The sequence below is a fragment of the Fukomys damarensis genome, unplaced genomic scaffold (assembly GCF_012274545.1).
Source record: "Fukomys damarensis isolate Sample0158 unplaced genomic scaffold, DMR_v1.0_HiC HiC_scaffold_12, whole genome shotgun sequence".
Classification (NCBI taxonomy): domain Eukaryota; kingdom Metazoa; phylum Chordata; class Mammalia; order Rodentia; family Bathyergidae; genus Fukomys; species Fukomys damarensis.
This window is the reverse complement of record NW_022900924.1, coordinates 18,283,887-18,303,155: the sequence shown is the minus strand read 5'-3', so window position 1 is coordinate 18,303,155 and position 19,269 is coordinate 18,283,887. Positions and strand designations below refer to the sequence as shown.

At 43.0% G+C, this 19,269-nt stretch overlaps 1 protein-coding gene across 9 annotated transcripts in view; it reads left to right on the top strand.

Moving 5' to 3' along the window:
• Nucleotides 1-19,269, top strand: part of Clip1 (CAP-Gly domain containing linker protein 1) — a 118,915-nt gene that overhangs the window by 47,612 nt on the left and 52,034 nt on the right. For 5 of the 9 annotated variants that reach the window (XM_033762458.1, XM_033762459.1, XM_010604358.2 and 2 more), the window contains exons 4-9: nt 4,344-4,468; nt 8,069-8,291; nt 11,934-12,131; nt 12,645-12,748; nt 15,693-15,753; nt 17,711-17,743. In XM_033762458.1, coding sequence (XP_033618349.1) covers nt 4,344-4,468; nt 8,069-8,291; nt 11,934-12,131; nt 12,645-12,748; nt 15,693-15,753; nt 17,711-17,743 — 744 coding nt within the window. The remainder of the gene's footprint in view (nt 1-4,343; nt 4,469-8,068; nt 8,292-11,933; nt 12,132-12,644; nt 12,749-15,692; nt 15,754-17,710; nt 17,744-19,269) is intronic. The other 4 variants (XM_033762460.1, XM_010604372.2, XM_010604373.2 and 1 more) reach the window with 1 other exon arrangement.

Sequence of the window (19,269 nt, the reverse complement as noted above, 5' to 3'; positions counted from 1 at the left end):
TTTTTGAGACAGGATCTCACTACATAGTTGAGACTGGCCTGGAACTCACTATGTAGCCCAGGCTGGTCTCGAACTCACAGTGAGCCTCCTGCCTCAACCTCCATGCTGGGATTACAGGTGTGCGCCACCACGTCCGGCTTCAGCTCTTTTATTTATTTATTTTTTTTCCTGTACCAGGGATCAAACTCTTGCACTTGCGAGGTAGGCATCAGAACTACTGAGCTAAATCCCAGGCCCTACTTTTTATTTTTTGAGATAGTCTCATTAAGTCACTGAATTGTTCGGGTTGGGATTGAATCTCAGTCCTGCCTCAGCCTGTCCCAGAGTGCTGGAGTTACAGGCTTGTGCCATCATACCAAGTTTAGTAATTTTTATATCTGCCTAGAACACAGATATCTTAGGCAGGATTAGATTGGTTTTGGTTGTTCTGTTCTGTTCTGTTTTTTTGTACTGGGAATAGATAGGGCCTCATGCTTGCCAGGTAAGTGCTGTTGTGCTGATTAGGGAGGATTTAAAAGAGTGACATATTCTGCATTCTCTCGTACACGAGAAGTAAAACCTGACTTTATGAACTCACGTTTGAATGCTTAAATTTTTTTGACTATGGAATGAATAAGTAGAAAAGTGTTTGAGTGGTTTTAGGACTTATATATAATTTACTGTCTTCATTGAAGATGTTTTAAATAATTACCCATGATCTTTCATTGGAAAGAGAAATTGAACTTACTATTTTATGAGTCAGAAGTTCCAAGTTTGGTAGGAGAAAAAGAATAAGAAAATGTCCCATTCTTGGACCTAGTGATCATCCATTGTAAACAAGCTTGTGGGAAGGTATATTTTTCAGGGTGGATATATTTTATGTGCATTTGTAGAAGTAGTGAATCCTTTGTAAATGGTTGTTTTTATAAAGCCATCTGAGTGAAGTCTGGTTTGCTTGGAGAGTTATAGACCATAGCCTGTTAGATGTCTCTTGGAAAAACAATTGTGTTAACTTTGACTCACCCCCAAAGAATTCTGTTGATTATTTGAGGAGATTACATCATCCTTACCTAATGTGACGTGCTCCCTTTGGGTGATTTTAGTTAAACTGCCACCCTGAGTGGGTGGCAGAGAAGGAAGAGATAACGTCGGTCAGTTTTGTATAGGGGACTCAATCCTGTAAATACCAGCAAGAGCATGAGAGTCCAGTACCCAGGCTGGAGCTCTGACTCTTGTTCCCAGGGACAGACTCACTGCTGCTCACCATCAGGCTCCCCCCTGTCTGAGCAGTTTTTGTTGTTGTTGGTTTTTTGTTTTTTTTTTTTGTTTTGTTTTTTGGGGGGGTACTGGGGATTGAATTTAGGACCTTGCGCGCTTGCAAGGCAGATAGTGAAACCACTGAGCTAAATGCCCGGCCTCTGAGCGGTTTTATGTGGATTATCTCAGTTAGTCCTCAGAATAGACCTATAATTACCCGTTTTACTAATGAAGCATAATTTAGAAATCACATAAATAACTTGGCCATTTGCTAGGTGGAGCTGGCTCCATGAGTGTCTTAGTTTAGAACCCATGCTCTTGGCTAGTATATTTCTTCCATTGCTGCTTTCAGAGGCATCAAAACTTCAAATTCAGTCTGTCACAGGACTGATCTGCCCAGTGGTACTGGGAATTGAATCCAGGGCCTTCACACTGATTTATATTCCCAGACTTTCTTTTTGAGATCTCACTAAGTCAGTTAAGTTACCCATGCTGGATTTGGACTTGCAATCCCCTTGCATCGCCATCCCAGACAGTTGAGATTACAGGTGCGCCACGATGCCCATTTTCTTCTTTTCTAGTCCCCCCTCCCCAGTACTGGGTGAGCTAAATCATCAGCCCTTACTTTTTTTTTTTCTTTTACCTACTTATTTTATTTGGAAAAGTGGTCCTTCCTTTTTCTCTTCTCTCCTTTCTTGCTTTCTTTTCTTATACTGTTTTCTCATTTTCTTAGTACTAAAGACAACTTAGGGCCTTTGTGCTATGTCCCTAGTTCTTTTAATTTTTTTTAAGATTAAAGGGTCTAAGCTGGTGGTTGTGAACCTCTGTGTGCTGCAGCAGGCTGTTTGTTTTCATTGAAAACTCTAAAATATTTGCTATCGCTGGTCTAATCCATCCAGGCTGGTCTCCTGCTTGGGATCCTTCTGCCTCAGCCTCCCAAGTAGTGTGGGTTACAGACATATCCCTACGTGTGTCTTAAAAGTAGTCTTTTCTGTGTGTCTTCCAGCTGAGGTCACTTTTCATTCATTCAGCTATTGAATTCTGCTCTGTGCTCTGCTGGCAGTGCAGGTGGTGTTGACAAACAGCAGAGCTGCTGTCCATGGAGTTTTCTTCATCTTCCAGCTCCAGCTTTGTTAGTCGCACCTAGCACGACACCAGTATAGTTCTGAATGTCCTGGTGCTTCTTTCTTGTACCCTTTTTGCTCACGTGGCCTTGAAATCATCGCTTCTCTTATTGCTTAAACCAGTTTTAGAAAAAGCTTTTCAAGATCAGCCTAGACTAGACCCCGTATCCAAAAAAAAAAAAAAAAAAAAAGGTAAAGAGCCGTTTTAATCCCAATTGAGAAATAAGAAAAATGCATTTTGAAGTACATCTGTTCTGTGGAATACTAAATAGCTAGCACAACATGCCTGCATTTTCTGCCACTGCATCAGAATTCCTGAGGCTGGGAAATTTAGATAGAAAAGAGGTTTATTAGCTCATGATTCTGGAGGCTGAGAGTCCAAGCACATGGTTTAGGTGTCTGGTAAGTTTCTGGCGAGGACTTCAAGGTAGAAAGGCAAGCAGTGTTTTGGGGATTGGAAGCTAGAGAAAGCCTAGACTCACTTTAAATCAGCCTTCTTTCCTGAGAGCTGATCCAGTCCTGAAGAGTTAGAACTCACTTGCACAGAAGGCAGTGCCTGTGTGGCCTAGCGCCTCCCACTGGGCTCCTTTCTATGTATTTTGCTTTATGGGCAGGTTGGTGTGCGGATACTGCTTGCTCAAGGAGGAACAACCCACAAAGCTGTGATACTCATAGGACAAGATAACATAATTCTTCAGAACAATGCAGTGGATTAGACGTTAAAGTCTCACTTAGGGTGAAAAATCAGGTTCCCTATAAACTTATACTCTATTCCTTTTTTTTTCCTTTGGTACTGGAAATCAAACTCAGGGCCTCACGTTGGCCAGGCAGGTGCTCTGCAACACTGAGCTACATCCCTGGCCCTTCTGCTCTATTCTGGGATCCAACTCAGATCCTTGAGCTTGTGAGGCAGGCAGCAGAACCACTGAGCTAAATCCCCAGCCCACTTCTGCTCTATTCTTATGAGAATATTTTGCTCTTCTTTTACTAGCCCATTGTATGCACCATGCACCCACCATAGCTGTTCTTTGAGTCACTCACCACCTCCTCTGATTGCCTATGCGTACTCAGTAAATAGTGGCAAACTTAGAGAGTCTTTATCTTTTGCTTGAGCTGAGGCACTGACCTCCCAGCAAAATTTATCTGAAAAATTGTCTTTGTCTTTTATCCTTCACCATACCCCTCAAGCAGTCAGCTTGCTCAGTCTCCGGAACTCTGGTGGGACGAGCCGGAGCATGGTTTGGTTCCTCTGCCTGCCTTACAAGCACAAGGGCCCAAGTTTGATCCCCAGTACCAAAAAACAAAACAAAAATAATATGCTTGTTGTTGCTTTCATGGCTAATGTATAAAGGAAGTCTGAAAAAATAAACACTGATTTTTTTTTTTGGTACCAGGGATTGGACTCGCGACCTTAAGGCAGGCGGCAGCACCACTGAGCCCCTAAACAATGGCCCCTAAACAATGACTGTTAATAGGAATCACAGATGAATTTTTTTGTTTTGTTTTGTTTTTTACAGACAGGGTGTCACTGTAGTTGGCCCTGAACTCATAGCCCAGGCTGGCAATGAACTCATGGTGATCCTCTGCCTCAGCCTCTGGGGTGCTGGAAATACAGGAGTGCACCACCATGCCTGGCCTAGGAATCACAGATGAATTTTGCTTCCCTTTGATGATGTAGGGTCTTTATTTTGTAGCAGATACTTATTTCCAGCCAGGAAAATTCCTCTGTGGTGATAAAGTATTTTTCTAAGGAAGAGAATGTTGACATATAAGCTGTTTCATTATTGGACAATACCAAGTATGGACTCACTCTGGCAATGTACATCCCCAGGTAACTTTGCCAGTGGGTCTTTTGAGAACTCTTGGAAAATTGAAGAGAAAACAAAGTAAAGTAGCTGCTGATGGAAATGATAGGATGCACCACGTAACCACTGAGCTGTGCAGTTATGTCCATCTCTTCATCTGAACCTTCTCTTCTTCCAGGTTGGTGGCACCAAGGCTGGTGTAGTCCGGTTTCTGGGAGAGACTGACTTTGCCAAGGGGGAATGGTGTGGTGTGGAGTTAGATGAACCTCTCGGGAAGAACGATGGTGCTGTCGCTGGAACAAGGTTGGTTTGGAATTATGTGACATTATGCATCTGTCTTGCATGGGAAAGTGCTCCAGTGCATCTCAAGTGTGTGGAATAAAATGGAAAGGAATTCTCTGAAGGGCTGAAGTTTATTTCCTGCCTACTGGATTCTCTCCCTCCCTCCCTTTTATTCAGTGTTGGGGATTGAACCCAGAGAGGCTCCACCACTGAGCTACATCCCAACCCTTACAACTTTTAAAAAAATTATTAGTTTTATTTATTTATTTTTTGATATTGGGAATTGAACTCGGGCCCTTGCACTGGCGAGGCAGGCGGCGGGACCACTGAGCTAAATCCCCAGCCATTTTTTGGCTTTTTTGAGACAGGGTCTCACTGTGTAGTTGAGACTGACCTGGAACTCCCTGTGTAGCCCAGGCAGTTCAAGAACTCGCAGTGATCCTCCTGCCTCAGCCTCCCGAGTGCTGGGATTACAGGTGTGTGCCACCATGCCCAGCTTACTGTTTTAATTTTTGAAACAGGATCTCGCTAAGTTATCCAGGCTGGCCTGGAACTTGTGATCCTCTTGCCTCAGCCTCCTGAGTAGCTGGGATTATAGATAGAGTACTGGGAATGTTTTTTCTGGTACTGGGGATTGAACTAGGGGCCTTACGCTTGTGAGACAGGTGGCGGAACCACTGAGCTAAATCCCCAGCCCATGGGATTATAGATATGAACTGCTATGCCCAGCAACCTGTCTCTCCCACCCACCAACCACACTAGAATTGGAGTTGTTCTTTTTAACTACCTGTTTAGTAATGTGTAAGGTATATCTGAGTAGATTTTGAATAAGCATTAGGTTTATTTTTCAAAATAGAAATGTTATCAGTTGCTGGGAATTTAGCTGTGGTTCAGATCCCTGCTTCACCTTGTGTTTCAAGGTCCCAAGTTCTATCCCTGGTACAAAAAAAAAAAAAAATGTTATTCTTTGGATTTCTTTTCTTTTTTGATAGCAGTCGATCTATGCAAGTTCCTAATGTCGTGGGGTGGAATGAGAGAAAGGGAAGGTGACTGCCTTCGTTAGGAAATGTCTGATAAGAATTGCGTCCTGTGGCAAGGGACTGGCTGATAAGCACCTCTCTCCGTGCAAGGATAACCTCACTTTTGCCTACTGGTATAGGATGTGAGTGTAGGCGGGATTGAAGTAATGCAAAGGAATGTAAGAGGCATTTTCCAAACTTTTTTTCCTCTCCAAGTAATGAAGATAGAGTCCAGTTGTTCTTAACCACTGAGCTTTATCCCTGGCCCTTTTTATTTTGAGGCAGTGTCTTGCTAAGTTGCCCAGGCTGGCCTTGGACTTACAAATTTGTTATCCTGTTGCCTCAGCACTCCTGAGCATCTGTCATTCCAGGCATATGCCACCACACCTTACAGCTCTCACACTTCTTTTCAGATGCTTTGAAGTCCTTGCTGCAGATATGGTAGATAAAGCACTATTATTATCAAGTATACAATACATATAAATGTGTCACTTGATCACTGAAATCTTGTAGCTAACATATAATTGGGCTGGGGATTTAGCTCAGTGGTGCCGCTGCCTGTCTCACAAGTGCAAGGTCTGGAACTCGATCCCTGGTACCCCCCACCAAAAAACATATAGTCAACTTGGAGAAAGGAACCCTTCTCCATTGTTGGTGGGAGTGAAGACTGGTGCAACCACTGTGGATATTTCAAACATCTAGGACTAGAGGTTCCATTCAGCCCAGCCATCCCTCTGCTGGGTACCTTTCCAAAAGAATTAAAAGAACCATACCACAGTGAAATATGCACACACATGTTTATAGTGGCACAGTTTGTAATGGCTAAAACTTGGAAATAGCCCAATTGCCGCATAAGTTGGAGACTGGATAAAGAAGATGTGTTTTTTCTATAAAATGGAGTACTACTCAGCCAAAAAGCTTGAGAAACTAGAGTCATTCATACGAAAATGGATGCATATTGAGGCCATATTGTTAAGTGAAATAAATAAGACACATGTATAAATACCAAATAGTTTCTCTGGTGTGAAAAACTAAAAGTGTAAATAAGATCCAAATTGTATAACTGACAATGTGAAATAGGAAGAAAAGGGCTAAAGGTGTGGGGATAGGGGAAAGGAAATAAAGGAAAAGAAAAAAATATAAAAAGGAAGAAATGGAAACAAAGTCTTTGTAAATAGGGGAAAGGGGAAAGGGTGACGAGAGGGCAGGGGTACGGGGAAAAAATGATAACCAAGATCTGTTACGTAAAGGTGCAAGATCCCAATGATAAATGTAACTGTACTGTGTACTTTAAAAGTACCAATAAACTCAACGAGAAAACAAAATAACCCCCCCAAAAAAAACATATAGCCAACTCATAGCACACTGATTAAGAGCCAGGCATGGTGCATGCACGCTTATAATTTGAGCACTAAGCAGCTGAGGCAGGAGATCACTGCAAAGCTTGAGGCCAGCATGGGCTACATAGTTCGGGACCAGTCTGAACTACATAGCAAGACCCTGTCTCAAAAGAAAAAAACAGATATTGATTATAAGTACATGGGCTTTATCTACCAAAACAAAATGATTCCTAGAAATAAAAATCTGTTTTTTTAAAGTTAATTTTATTAGCTGGGCATGGTGGTGCATGCCTGTAATCCCAGCACTCGGGAGCCTGAGGCAGGGGGATCGTTGTGAGTTGGAGACTAGTCTGGGCTACATAATGAGTTCCAGGTCAGTCTCAACTACATAGAGAGACCCTGTCTCAAAAAACCAAAAAAAAAGGATAAATTTGATCTGGGTGTGTTGGTACACCCCTGTAATCCCAGAACTCAGGAGGCTGAGGCTGGAGGGTCACCACGAGTTTGAAGCCAGCCTGGGCTACATAGTGAGTTCCAGGTCAGTCTTAACTACATAGTGAGACCTTGTCTCAAAAAAAAAAAGAATTTTATTGGCACATTTTAAATGTTCAATATAATGACATTCATCATTGGAAAAAATTCTCTTGATACATCAGTGATTCCGACGGTAACACTTCCTATTAGAACATTGTACTTCTTGAGCCAGGATCTCTAATGGTAGTCTTGATGACTGACTTACTAGTTAATCTTTCTCTGTGTTAATGTTAGTGGATTTGCCACAGGCGGAGGCTTGATTTCTTTATTCCTTTATTCAGCTTGTTGTCCCCCTGCCTATATTGGGATTGAACACAGGACCTCCACACTGAGTGCTATCCCCAGCCCTTTTCACTTTTATTTTGAGGAAGAATCTTGGTAGTAAATAAACCTGCCTGGCATGGATTTATTAAGCTGAATCACTATATTGCTGGACTCCTCTGCTGTTCATTTATTAGATGATATCAACATTTATGCCCTTTGCATAGAAACCAACTTCAGATAAGCATCCCCCTCTCTCTAGGTATCACATAGGTTCAGTGTGGTTCCCAGAATACCCTTGAAGGTCTGTGTCCAGCTGCATGCAGGCGCAGGCCACTGGCTGTGTGCACCTGTGTGTGTCCAGGTGTGACTCCGGCTGAGGAGTCCGTGGGGGTTGGGAGAGCCATTCTGTCATTGCCATTACTTCTTGTTAATATGTTTCTCATTACTATTGGCCCTCTCTACAGATATTTTCAGTGTCAAGCCAAGTATGGCTTGTTTGCTCCTGTCCACAAAGTGACCAAGATTGGCTTCCCTTCAACCACACCAGCCAAAGCCAAGGCAGCCGCCGTGCGACGAGTGATGGCCACCACACCTGCCAGCCTGAAGCGCAGCCCATCTGCCTCCTCCCTCAGCTCTGTGAGCTCGGTGGCCTCCTCCGTGAGCAGCAAGCCCAGCCGGACAGGACTGGTGAGCCTCCCTCTCACCCCTTGCTGCATCCTCTGCTGCCTGCGCCCTGCTTGTCCTTTTGCTGAGTGTTGGCTATTGCTTACTGGAGGGTGACAGGGTAGCTCCAGCAGGAATACAGGATTTGAAATAGAAAAGTATTTTTAATAGTGCTTTTCAGATTCATAAAGATGTGAAAATCTTATCAGTTCCTGGAAACTACTGCTTATTTTTTTCTCTGAAATTATTTTGGGCTAAAAATGACAGGAAGATGAAAGGACTCCTTTTCTTCAGGGACGTACTGTAGGTCTCTCTCCTTTTGACTTCAGACAATTTTAGGAACCAAAGTATTTTGAACAAGTCATGTTCTTAGAATTTTAATAGTAATACAACTACCCCACTGAAAGCAGTTAATGTGTGGAGTTCTGACAAGGGCTAGAGGACGCAGAGGCAGCCTTGTAGAACTTAAAAGAGCTCTGTTGTACTTTGTGTCCCCTCCCTCTTCATCTTTTGCTCCTGGTCGCTCTCACTGTCTCCTTTCTGTTTACAGCAGTGAAAATAGAACCATCAGAATTAAAATAGTGCCGCATTCTTTTTGTTAACATGGTACTCTTTTTGGGTTAAAAGCAATAACTGTTTCAGCTTCATCCTGTGCCCTTGAGTTTAATCACTTGAAATGAAGCAGGTGCTGTTGACATCAGAAGATTCCACTCCCGACTGAGTTCAGGATCTGTACTTCCTAAGAGCAGACCTGAGACAGGCATGAGGAAGTTCCATAGCGCAGCAGGGCACTGGGGTTTCTAGCCCTTGATCTGTTTTTGCCTTCTCTTTCCTTCTCATCAGGCAGAGAGCGGAGAGCTGGTGGGATCTTCAAGTGTGTGTTGTGCTCCTCTGCCAGCCAGCTAGTTTCCTTCTCTTATACTCAGGTCAAATAAAGACCACTTGGACTATTTCCATTTGTATATGAAAAGAAGGACTGTATCTCAACAGAAAAATGACAGGTGGACTCTTACAGGAAAGGGTGACAAGAACAACGAAGCCTTGTAGAAAAGATTCAGCAAGCTCTACCTCAGGCATCTTGTCTCTGTTACCAGAACAATTCCACAAGAGCGTCTGCTCTGAGGTAGAATTCTTTTTGAGCAATTTTTATTGCCTTGTAAATGATGTGTCCTTCTTTAGGTATTACTAAGCTCTTCTTGCTCCCACCAGTCTCTTAACAGACTTACAGACGAGTCTTGATTTCTGTGAGCTCAGCTTATTCAGTTAAGAAAACTGGTGAAAGAGAAATGAATCTTCTTGCCCTGTGCAATGGCTTGTTTCTAAACCAAAGTGACTGGGAAGGAGGATGACAGGGATGTCAGATCTTTTTTTTTCTTTCTTTCTTCTTTTTCCTGATACTGGGGATCAAACTCGGGACCTTGCACTTCCCAGACAAGCACTGTGCCACTGAGCTACATCCCCAGCCAAGGATATTGATTCAGTGAAAGTACAATTTCAGCTATGTTGCTTAAGAGATATATTTTTGTCCTAGAGAATAAGTTGAAAAAAATTAATATTTTTTGCTTACTCTTCAGTAACTGCAATAACTCATCAAATCTTGGAATCATTTCTATCACTGCCACCTTCATTTCTTACGCTATGCTGATTTTTGCAGAGTACTGCTGTTTTTGTTCTTGGCAGCAGCCACAACCTAGCTTTGCAAAGGAATGGAGTACAGTGTAATGTCGAAGATGAGTTGTCTTGGTCCAGTCTTTTGCGTGGTGTCCAGCAGAGAGCTCTGTTTCTCTTGATGTCTTAAAACATCCTGCAGTGCCCTTGAAGTTTGCGAAGACCCTCTGGGGCGTCTCTGCACATGGTTTAGGAACCTCAATTTTTTTCCCCCCTGTGGGACAGGGAAATGAACACTTCCCCTTCACACTAAGAGACACCCCTAGCCCTTATACTTTTTATTTTGAGACAGGGTCTTACTAAGTTGTCCAGGCTGAGCTAGAACTTGTTACCCTCATGCCTCAGTCTTTTAGAGTCTTGGGACCACAGGCTGGGTGGGAACCTCAGGAAGAGATGTCAGAAAAAGTATAATTTAACCATCTAATGAAAGTGTGATAGATGGTTAAAAGAGAGAAGAGAAATTTCCATTCACGTTTTGTTTTTGTTTTTGTTTTTTTGGTACCGGGGATTTTACTTGGGACCTTGCACTTGTGAAGGAGGTGGCAGAACCAGTGAGCTAAATCCCTGGCCCTCCATTCATTGTGTTTAAGAAATTTCACTACATGAAACAGCAAAGGGCAGTTTGAGTTTGATCGGATTCATTTACCCTCACAGTTATCAGATTGCTGTGTTATTAATTGATGAATGCTCCTTGCTATCAGTGTGCATCCTGCAGTGAGGGTTCTTCAGACTGCTGAAGAGAAAAGATCTCTGGCAACAAATGAAGCTTTGATTGCAGAAGATGAGGTAATGGCTCATTTGCTCTGGAGCCTGTCTTTGCTAAGGAAAAGCTTTGGACAAACTCTTGCCAAAGGAGGAGGCGGTCTCCTCCCTTCCTCCCAGCTGTGGAGCTACAGGCAGAGGATTGAGTGGTTCCACCTGCACACTCACCTGCGGGCAGTTGGCAGGGTCATTTTCTGTGGTTTTTGCGTGACTGTTCACTGAGTTGGAGGAACCGGTTATAGGAAACAGCAGAGACTAGCAGATAACCGAACTGGAGCCCCCTGACTCCCTGTCTTTCTCCCCACCCCACTGCTGTTTCTCCTTTCCTTTCTCCCCACTCTCTCTAGTGTCTTTTTTCCTTGTTCCTTTCTCCTTACCACTGCTTTCCTTTCTTTACAAATTTCTCTTTTCCTTCTCTCTCATGTATGTATGTGCCCAGACAAACTCACTCATGCCACCCACTTGGGAAGGCAGAGAGAGTTTTCCTTTTTGTCTCTGTCAAACTCTCTGGTGTTTGGGGTTCTGATCCTGGAATTTTAGCTAAGATCTCCCTGCCTTTCCCTTTAAAAAGAAAGAGGTAGAAAATCCTGACAAAAAATTGAGCTATCTAGCCAGGAATGGAGGTTTCTGACTCTGGGGTGACTGTTTCATAGCTTAATGGTATTTAAAGCTTAGGAAGCTTAAACAAGGCTCTGTCTCAAGTCACTGGATCAAAAGATTGGCCCAAATGTCATCACAAGAAGATAACTTTTTTATTTTTGAGACAGTGTCTCATTGTGCAGTTCACGCTGGCCTTGAGCTCACTACAAAGCCCACCATGGCCTCCTTCCTCAGCCTCCTAAATGCTGGGATTACAGGATTGTTCCACTATGCCTGGCAGTCAAGAAGATAACTATTCAGTATAAAGTTAGAGATTTGTTAAATGGGTTCTGAGGAATGTTTCTAGATCCATGCAAGGCTCTATCAGCTGAGCTCACAGTACCTGTGATTTGACCTGTGTGTTCTAAACGTGCTCCGTTGTTTCATGAGTGTGTTCCATTGAAGTGTTCTTTGTGAGGTGAAAAACAGAGATGTGAGCTGCCTTGTTTTCTTGCTGCAAAGCCCTGCTTCGGATGTGGCAAGCTTACGAGCTTGGGCGGCACTCTTGGCTTTACTGAGGAGACGCTGGCACGCACACATCGCTGCCCCTGTTCCCAGAGCATCATTGCCCTTCACTTCTCTAACTTTTCTTTGCAGTTGACTGAGACCTCCTCCCGCTACGCCCGCAAGATCTCGGGCACCACTGCCCTCCAGGAGGCGCTGAAGGAGAAGCAGCAGCACATTGAACAGCTGCTGGCTGAGCGGGACCTGGAGCGGGCCGAGGTGGCCAAGGCTACCAGCCACGTGGGGGAGATAGAGCAGGAGCTAGCCCTGGCTCGGGACGGGCACGACCAGGTGAAGTCTGGTGCTGACTTTGTTGTGGAGATGGTGATCATTTGTAAATTGAGGCCAAGAGGTGTCCATGGTGCTTGGAGCCAGGGAGCTAGACTTCAGAGTACCAGAAATGAGTATCAGTTTCTTTGCTGGGCTTGTTGGAAAGCTGTGACCTGGGTGCCAATTTCCATCATTGTAAAGATGTTCTTGTGAATTCTGCCTTAGTTTTTTGGTCTTTATGTCCAGGTCTTCGGGCCTGTCTGTGTTAAGCCACCTTGTTTACTAGAGCCGGAGCAGTGATCAGCTCCTTTCTGTAGGTTACTTTTGACATGTTTCAGCTTCCAAAAGATGAGAGTTATTTAATGTTGTCCTCTATTGTATTAATGGTGTAGTTTCTCATCTAGTGTCCAGAAAACCTACCTAGAATAATCCAGTAAGATGGCATTTAAACTTGTCAGGGCTGTGACTGGAGGCATCTCTAGGCCTGAGTCTGGATCGGAATTGGGCTGCTCATTGACATCTTTGCTTCCCCAGCATGTCCTGGAGTTGGAGGCCAAGATGGACCAGCTACGAACAATGGTGGAAGCAGCTGATAGGGAGAAGGTGGAACTTCTTAACCAACTAGAAGAGGAGAAAAGGTGATCCCTAACTGTGCTCTTTCTGTGTGTGTGTATGTATAGTCTTTCTTTTTTTTTTTGGTCCTGGGGATCAAACTCAGGACCTTGCACTTGCGAGGCAGGCACAGGGCCACTGAGTTAAATCCCTGGCCCTGTAGTCTTTCCTTTTAAATGATCTTTGGGAGAAATTTCTCATCAAAAACTTTGTTGGTAGCTGGACATAATGGTGCATGCCTGTAATCTAGGTATTCAGAGAGGCTGAGGCAGTAAGATTGCAAGTTTGAACCCAACCTGGGCAATTTAGCAAGACCCTGACTCAAATCTATTTTAAATGAGAAAAGGGTTGGGGACATAGCTTAGGGAGAAGGTCCTGGATTTAATCCCTATCACAGAAAAAAGGAAAAAAAAAAAAAAAGAAAGAAAAAGCAATTATGTTGGTGTCCATCATTAGAACCAAAGGAACAACTTGGTGTCCAGCAAAAATCAAACTCTTCATATTGTGTGAATAGTGTGCACTTTGATTTGACATTTTTCAAGATATCTGGGATCATTTAGACATGACCTGATTAATTTGGCAAGTTGAGCACCAACTGCACATTAAAATTGTTCCTGATGGTAGCTTTAGTTAGTATTGTGTAGATGACTCTCATCAGCTTTTACCTGGTGCCTCTCCTGCTGAGAGGATACTCTGGCAGTGGTGGTGAACTTATGGCACATGTACCACAGTGGGCTGTTTGTATCATTGAAAGCTCTACAAGATTCACCATCAGTGCTACAGGTTGAAGTTACATAGTATTTATGAAGTTGTATTATGTCTGGTGGGTGATACAAGGCCCTTGCCCTTGAGAATTTCAGAGCCTTACTAGGAAAATTAAACTTTTGCATATGAAACAATTTTTCAGATAAGTATGAAATCAGATGTTAAATGATGTGTGGCCAGGTGTGATGGTACATGCCTGTAACTCTAGCACTGGAGGAAGCTGAGGCAGAAGGATATTCACAAAGTTTATTCGTTTTTTTATTGTTTGAGACAGAGTCTCACCATGTAATTGAGACTGACCTGGAACTCACTATGTAGTCCAAACTAGTCCGGACCTCACAGCAATCCTTCTGCCTCAGCCTCCCAGTGCTGGGATTATAGGTGTGCATCACCACGCCCGGCTGGATCTCCACAAAGTTCAAGGCCACCCTGAACTACATAGTGTGTTCAAATCCAGCCTAAACTGCATAGTGCCACCCTGTTTCAAAACAAAAACAAACAAAAAAAGATGCTGAATGGTATGAGGCAGCAAAGTTTAGTTCTTATCCAGGAGGTTTCTTGACGCCACAAACAAATAAGAACTCTGAGAAAAGCATCTACGTGGAGACCATGTGACCATCCCTGGGGGTGGAATGTTGGCTCCTGTTGGACTTGAGTCATCTCATTTCTTAGTTCAGTAATAACCTCATGTCACCACACATGCAGGATGGCCCCAGGTGCTGTTGTGCTGGGGGACGCAGAGCCAGTTGGCTCTTAGCAAGGAAAGCACTTCCTCCATTGAGAGAGAAGCACCGGTCCTGGGACTTTCTCAAGTCCAAAAAAGTTAGAGATTGTGATGGACTCTTCTAGGCCCTCCAGAAGGTCATAGCACCAGTGCCATTTGTTTCTGTCCTCACATTAGCTGTGGCTCTGTGGACTGCTGAGCAATAGAGCCGTCCCAGCTCCCCCATAGGTTGAGGGCTTTAATCTATGATGAGAGTTCCCACTTGATGGAGGATAATTTTGTATTCTTTCTTTGCCAGAAATGTTACTTGGAAGGACTCTGTTTTGTTTTACACATAGATTGAACTTTTTCTTTGCCTTCTACTCACTTTTGTGAAGATTAGTAATCTGGGGATAAGCGGGTGTAGCCGAGTGGCGGAGTATGTGCTTGGCATGCATGTGGCTGGTGCCTGTTTGGTTGCCAGTACAAAGCAGCAACAAGAAGCAGCATGGTGCAGATGTAACATGGATATTGTAAATCTGACTATTGTTATCTTTCATCGACTTTGTGGTGACATTGAATGAAACCACACCCAATGGCAGATTTATTTTAAAACATCTGAACTGAGGTTTCTGCACAGTGGCAGGATGGCTGCCTCACAGTGCGAGGTCCCGAGCTTGATCCCCAGTAATGGGGGAAAAAAATGTCTGAAAGTGCATTTTAGAATTGAAGAACAAGGGCCAGGGATGTAGCTCAGTGGCACTGCACTGGCCTTGCAAGTGGGGCATCCTGAGTTTGATCCCTGGTACAAAAGAAAGTGGAATTGAAGAACAGGATTCTTGGTTGCTTCTCCCCATCATTCACAGCGCTCTTTTCCCTCGGTTGGAGCAGGTGCTGGTGTTGTTTGGAGTAAAGACTAATGTTGAGTGGGCTCTCTGAGAAGTCTGTTGACCCTGCCGCAAGGTGCCTGTTACAGGGTAACACAGAAAGTTTGATTTCCATGCCACTCTCCATGTTCTATATTGCAGATTAGAAATTATGGAATAGAAATCTCAAGGCTATTTCTGTGGTAATAGAAATATTTTCTTATTTTTGGAGACAGGGTCTCGCCATGTAGTCTAGGCTGGCCTTGAACTCACCGTGATCTTCCTGCTTCAGCCTCCCAAGTGCTGTAGAAATATTTTTATGTAGGCTGGTCTAATCTTGATAGATCCATTCTCGTGTCCATGACCAGGGAACCAGTTAATTTTTTTCAGTGATATCTCATTCCTTCTGGAGTCAGTACCTAGATAAAACTTGGAATTTCCTAAATAACTAGTGTTTAGCTCTTATAAGCTGGAGTCCTAAAAGTGGATTTCTTTATTTTCTGTCTTGCCAAGGCATTTCTTTCACCATCACTTGCTGAGTTTGTCAGGACATTAAGCATAGACTTTGTGGGGAGGGTTCGGCAGCCATGTTCCTTCGTTACCTTCTTACATGCTTTGTGTGGGTTTATTCCACAGGAAAGTTGAGGACCTGCAGTTCCGGGTAGAAGAAGAATCAATTACCAAAGGCGATCTTGAGGTAAACCTTTCCAGTGTGCTAAAGCTTTTGTGTGGACTGGTGTGGAAAGTATGGGCTCACGCAGCTGCTGGGGTCGATGGCCGGCACCCTGGGCTCTGGCCACGCTGGCTGTGGGTTGGCCCCTGTGGTCCTGGGACTGTGGTGTCCCTGTCCTGTGGAGCAGATGTTTACTGTTTTAGTACTTCAGAGTTCAAAGCACCCACAAATTGGATTTAATCAAATCATAAATCTGGCAGTGTGTCCTCGTTTTAAAGCAGCTCTGAGCGAGACTGTATGTATTCTTCCGGTTATAAGAAATGGTATTTTAAAAGAGCTTTTTTTAGGGGACACTAGAATTGAAAGCAGGCCTTGCACACGCTAGATAGTTGCTCTGCCATGAGTTATATCCTCAGTCCTTTTTAATTTTGAGACAGGATCTTATTAATTTGCCTAGGCTGGCCTTGAACTTGAGGACCTCGTGCCTCAGCCTTCCAACTACTTGTGGTTACAGGTGTGTCCCACCATGCTCCATAAAACAGCATTTGTTCATAAGTATAACAGAGTTTTTTTGTTTCTGTTTTTTTGCCTCATCCTTAGCTTAGCTTTTCAGTTTAGCAGAATAAATCTTTTTTAACCCTATAAAAGGATACATTATATTTTTTAGTGTTTTTTTTCTTTGAGGTAATGGTGATTGAACCCAGTCATTCCTACTGAGCTATATACCTAAGTCTCACACACACCCCTCCTATTTTTTTTTTTTTTTCCTTTTTTCTATTATTTGAGATCAGGTCTTGCTATGTTGCCCATGCTGGGCTTGAACTTGTGATCATCCTGCCTTAGCCTCTGAGAGTGCTGGCGATACAGGCATGTGGTACCATGCCTGACAGTGTGTGTAACGCACACGCAATCAATTGCAGGCCTTTTTATCACTGAGCTGCACCCTCACCCCAGAAAATTGACATTTTTTAAAAAAGTAGTTACCAGAGCAAAAACAAAGAGTAATTCATATTTCAACCTCTTTGACTTTCATGGCATTTAAAAAATTCATACTTTTCTTTTTAGCATCAAATTTCTCTTAAGAATTATTCATGTTAGTTTTGAATTAGACACCAAAATTAAATGAAATAGTTCTCTTGAGTATGATTCCTGGTACCAGAAGAAAAAAAAAAAAAGAAGAAGAAATGGTTCTGATTCTTTTCATTTGTTTACTTTTTGTTTTTTGAGATAGGGTCTTGCTATGTTCAGGGTGGCCTTGAACTCACTATGTAGTACCTTCTGTAGTCCTCCTGCCTCAGCCTCCTAAGTGCAGTGATTACAGCCATGCACAGCCATGCCTAGCCATTCTGATACTTAAACCACTGCCAGATATATGACAAATATAAATTTACTTTTTCAATTTTTGAAAATTCAGTGATATTCTTTAATTTGTGTGTAATATTTTAGTAGAAATAGCACTTGCCAATGAGGTTCTTGAAAGATACATTTTTGTTACCATTATAACTTTAGAGTTTATTGGCTGCCCATACTATGCTTAAATTTCAGGATACTACCAAAGAGGAACTCTAATTTCTTTGGGAATAAAGATATCTTGACAGTCATCAAAGAATAGGGGAAACATTTTCTGAGTTCTGGTTTTATAGGGTGCAGTAATGGTTTGTATAATTTAATAGACATCTTTGCTCATTCCATATACAGTTGCAATCCTTCAGTTGACTTTTGTGTTGTTTTCATCCATTTAAAACCCCACCAAAGTCTCATTAGAAGTTTCATATCATCATCTAATTCACACGAATTGTAGCCTCTGGTGTGTGGAGCGGGTCGAGGTAAAGTATTTACATCAGCACTGGGCTAGGGTAGTCTGTCTGATAAACTGACTTGGAATTAACCATATAAAGTTATCTTGAAACCCTAACACATAGAAGCTTTAGTTAAATTTCTTTTTGGTTGTTGTTTAATTTTTTTATTTTTTTACTGATAGCAAAAGAAACAGATATCTGAAGATCCTGAGAATGTAAGAGGGCACTTAACTGTGTGGATATTTCCCCGATAACACAGATTGATTCCAGATTAAAATGCTTATTGATACACTTAAACACTAACTGCATAATCTGACTATGGGACATTGACTTCAATATTTCTGTGCATGTGGCTTTCAAAGCGATTTATGTCCTGAAGAAATTGTGTGTCATGACTAAGCTCTGTAAATTCATTTGTTTAATGAATAGGCACTTTTCCTGTATAAAGAATATTCGATGAAACAATTTTGTCTTGGGAGCCTGGCCTTTACCTAATTCATAATCATAATATGTTCCAGTGTTAGTACAGTTATTGTGAAAGGAATGATAATGGATCAAAGTATAAAATATATTAGATAAAGGAGATGTAGAAATTCTGGAGAGAGTTTCCCACAAGTTGTCTAATCTGATTTGAGGTCCTCAGCACTGATTGCTTTGATGAGCACTCCCCCTGCTGGTCAGTGTCTGTCAGCATACCTGACAGAAAGTAGAAAATTCATTTATGGCTGCCATATTTTCTCTAGTTTCTGAAATTAGAGACCAGTGTAAGACACTGTGTTTTAAATTTACTGTTAGTAAAGGGAGCTGCTTCTGGTAGGAGTGCTACCAGGCATTCCAGTTTTTCCTTCTCCCTCTGATTAAGATGAGACCCCCAACAGCAACCTCGCCAAGTTGCCTCCTAGTGCAACCTGCTGGTCCATGATGCTGATTGCAGAGAATCTGCAAACCTGCTCTGATTTACTGGGACAAGGGAATGAAATTAAAATAAAGAACTACAGGGCCAGGGATTTAGCTCAGTGGTTCCGGCACCTGCCTTGCAAGCACAAGGGCCCGAGTTCGATCCCTGGTACCAAAAAATAAAAATAAATAAAATAAAGAACTACGTTTTCCCCTACTGCCTCCTGGCGGTGAAAATAGACAGCTTAAGACAGAACTTTTTAAAAGGTCTTCGTTCTGAAGGGTTCCTTTTTGCAGAGCTCCTGCAGTGATCTGGGTCTCTCCTCTGCTTCCAGAACAGGCCCGCTGCGTCCGGTGTCAGTGTGCATGGGCGTTCCTCCTGCCTGTCTGTGCGCTTCCTCGGGCCTTGCTTTCCTCTCAAGTCCCTGTCCCAGGACTCGCCTCTGGGGAATCCCTTGTCTTGCCCTAAGAAAGCAGCAGTTTTAGAGGAAGGGCTGTCCTTGTTAGTGGGCTCTGGCACAGGTGGGGCCCCTGGCTGCTGAAGGGTAGAAGCACGGCTGGCTAATGAGTAGTTGCTGTGCTCAGTGGGAAGATCTCTGGGAAAGGTGTTTGCTTTTTATCTGCAACTGGTAACTTTTGCCCAGAGAACACTTAGTGTCAAAAGAAGAAAGGATCTATTGCCTTTTGCTTTTCCTCTTAGTTTTGGGTTTTAGTTCCTGAAGCTGTGACCCCATTTATGTAGGCCTGGATTTTTTTTTCTTGTAAAAACATAAATAACTTCAGTCTGAGGCAAATTGTGCACCACAGAGACTATCCAGAAAATTGTTTTCAATATGTGTGTGTG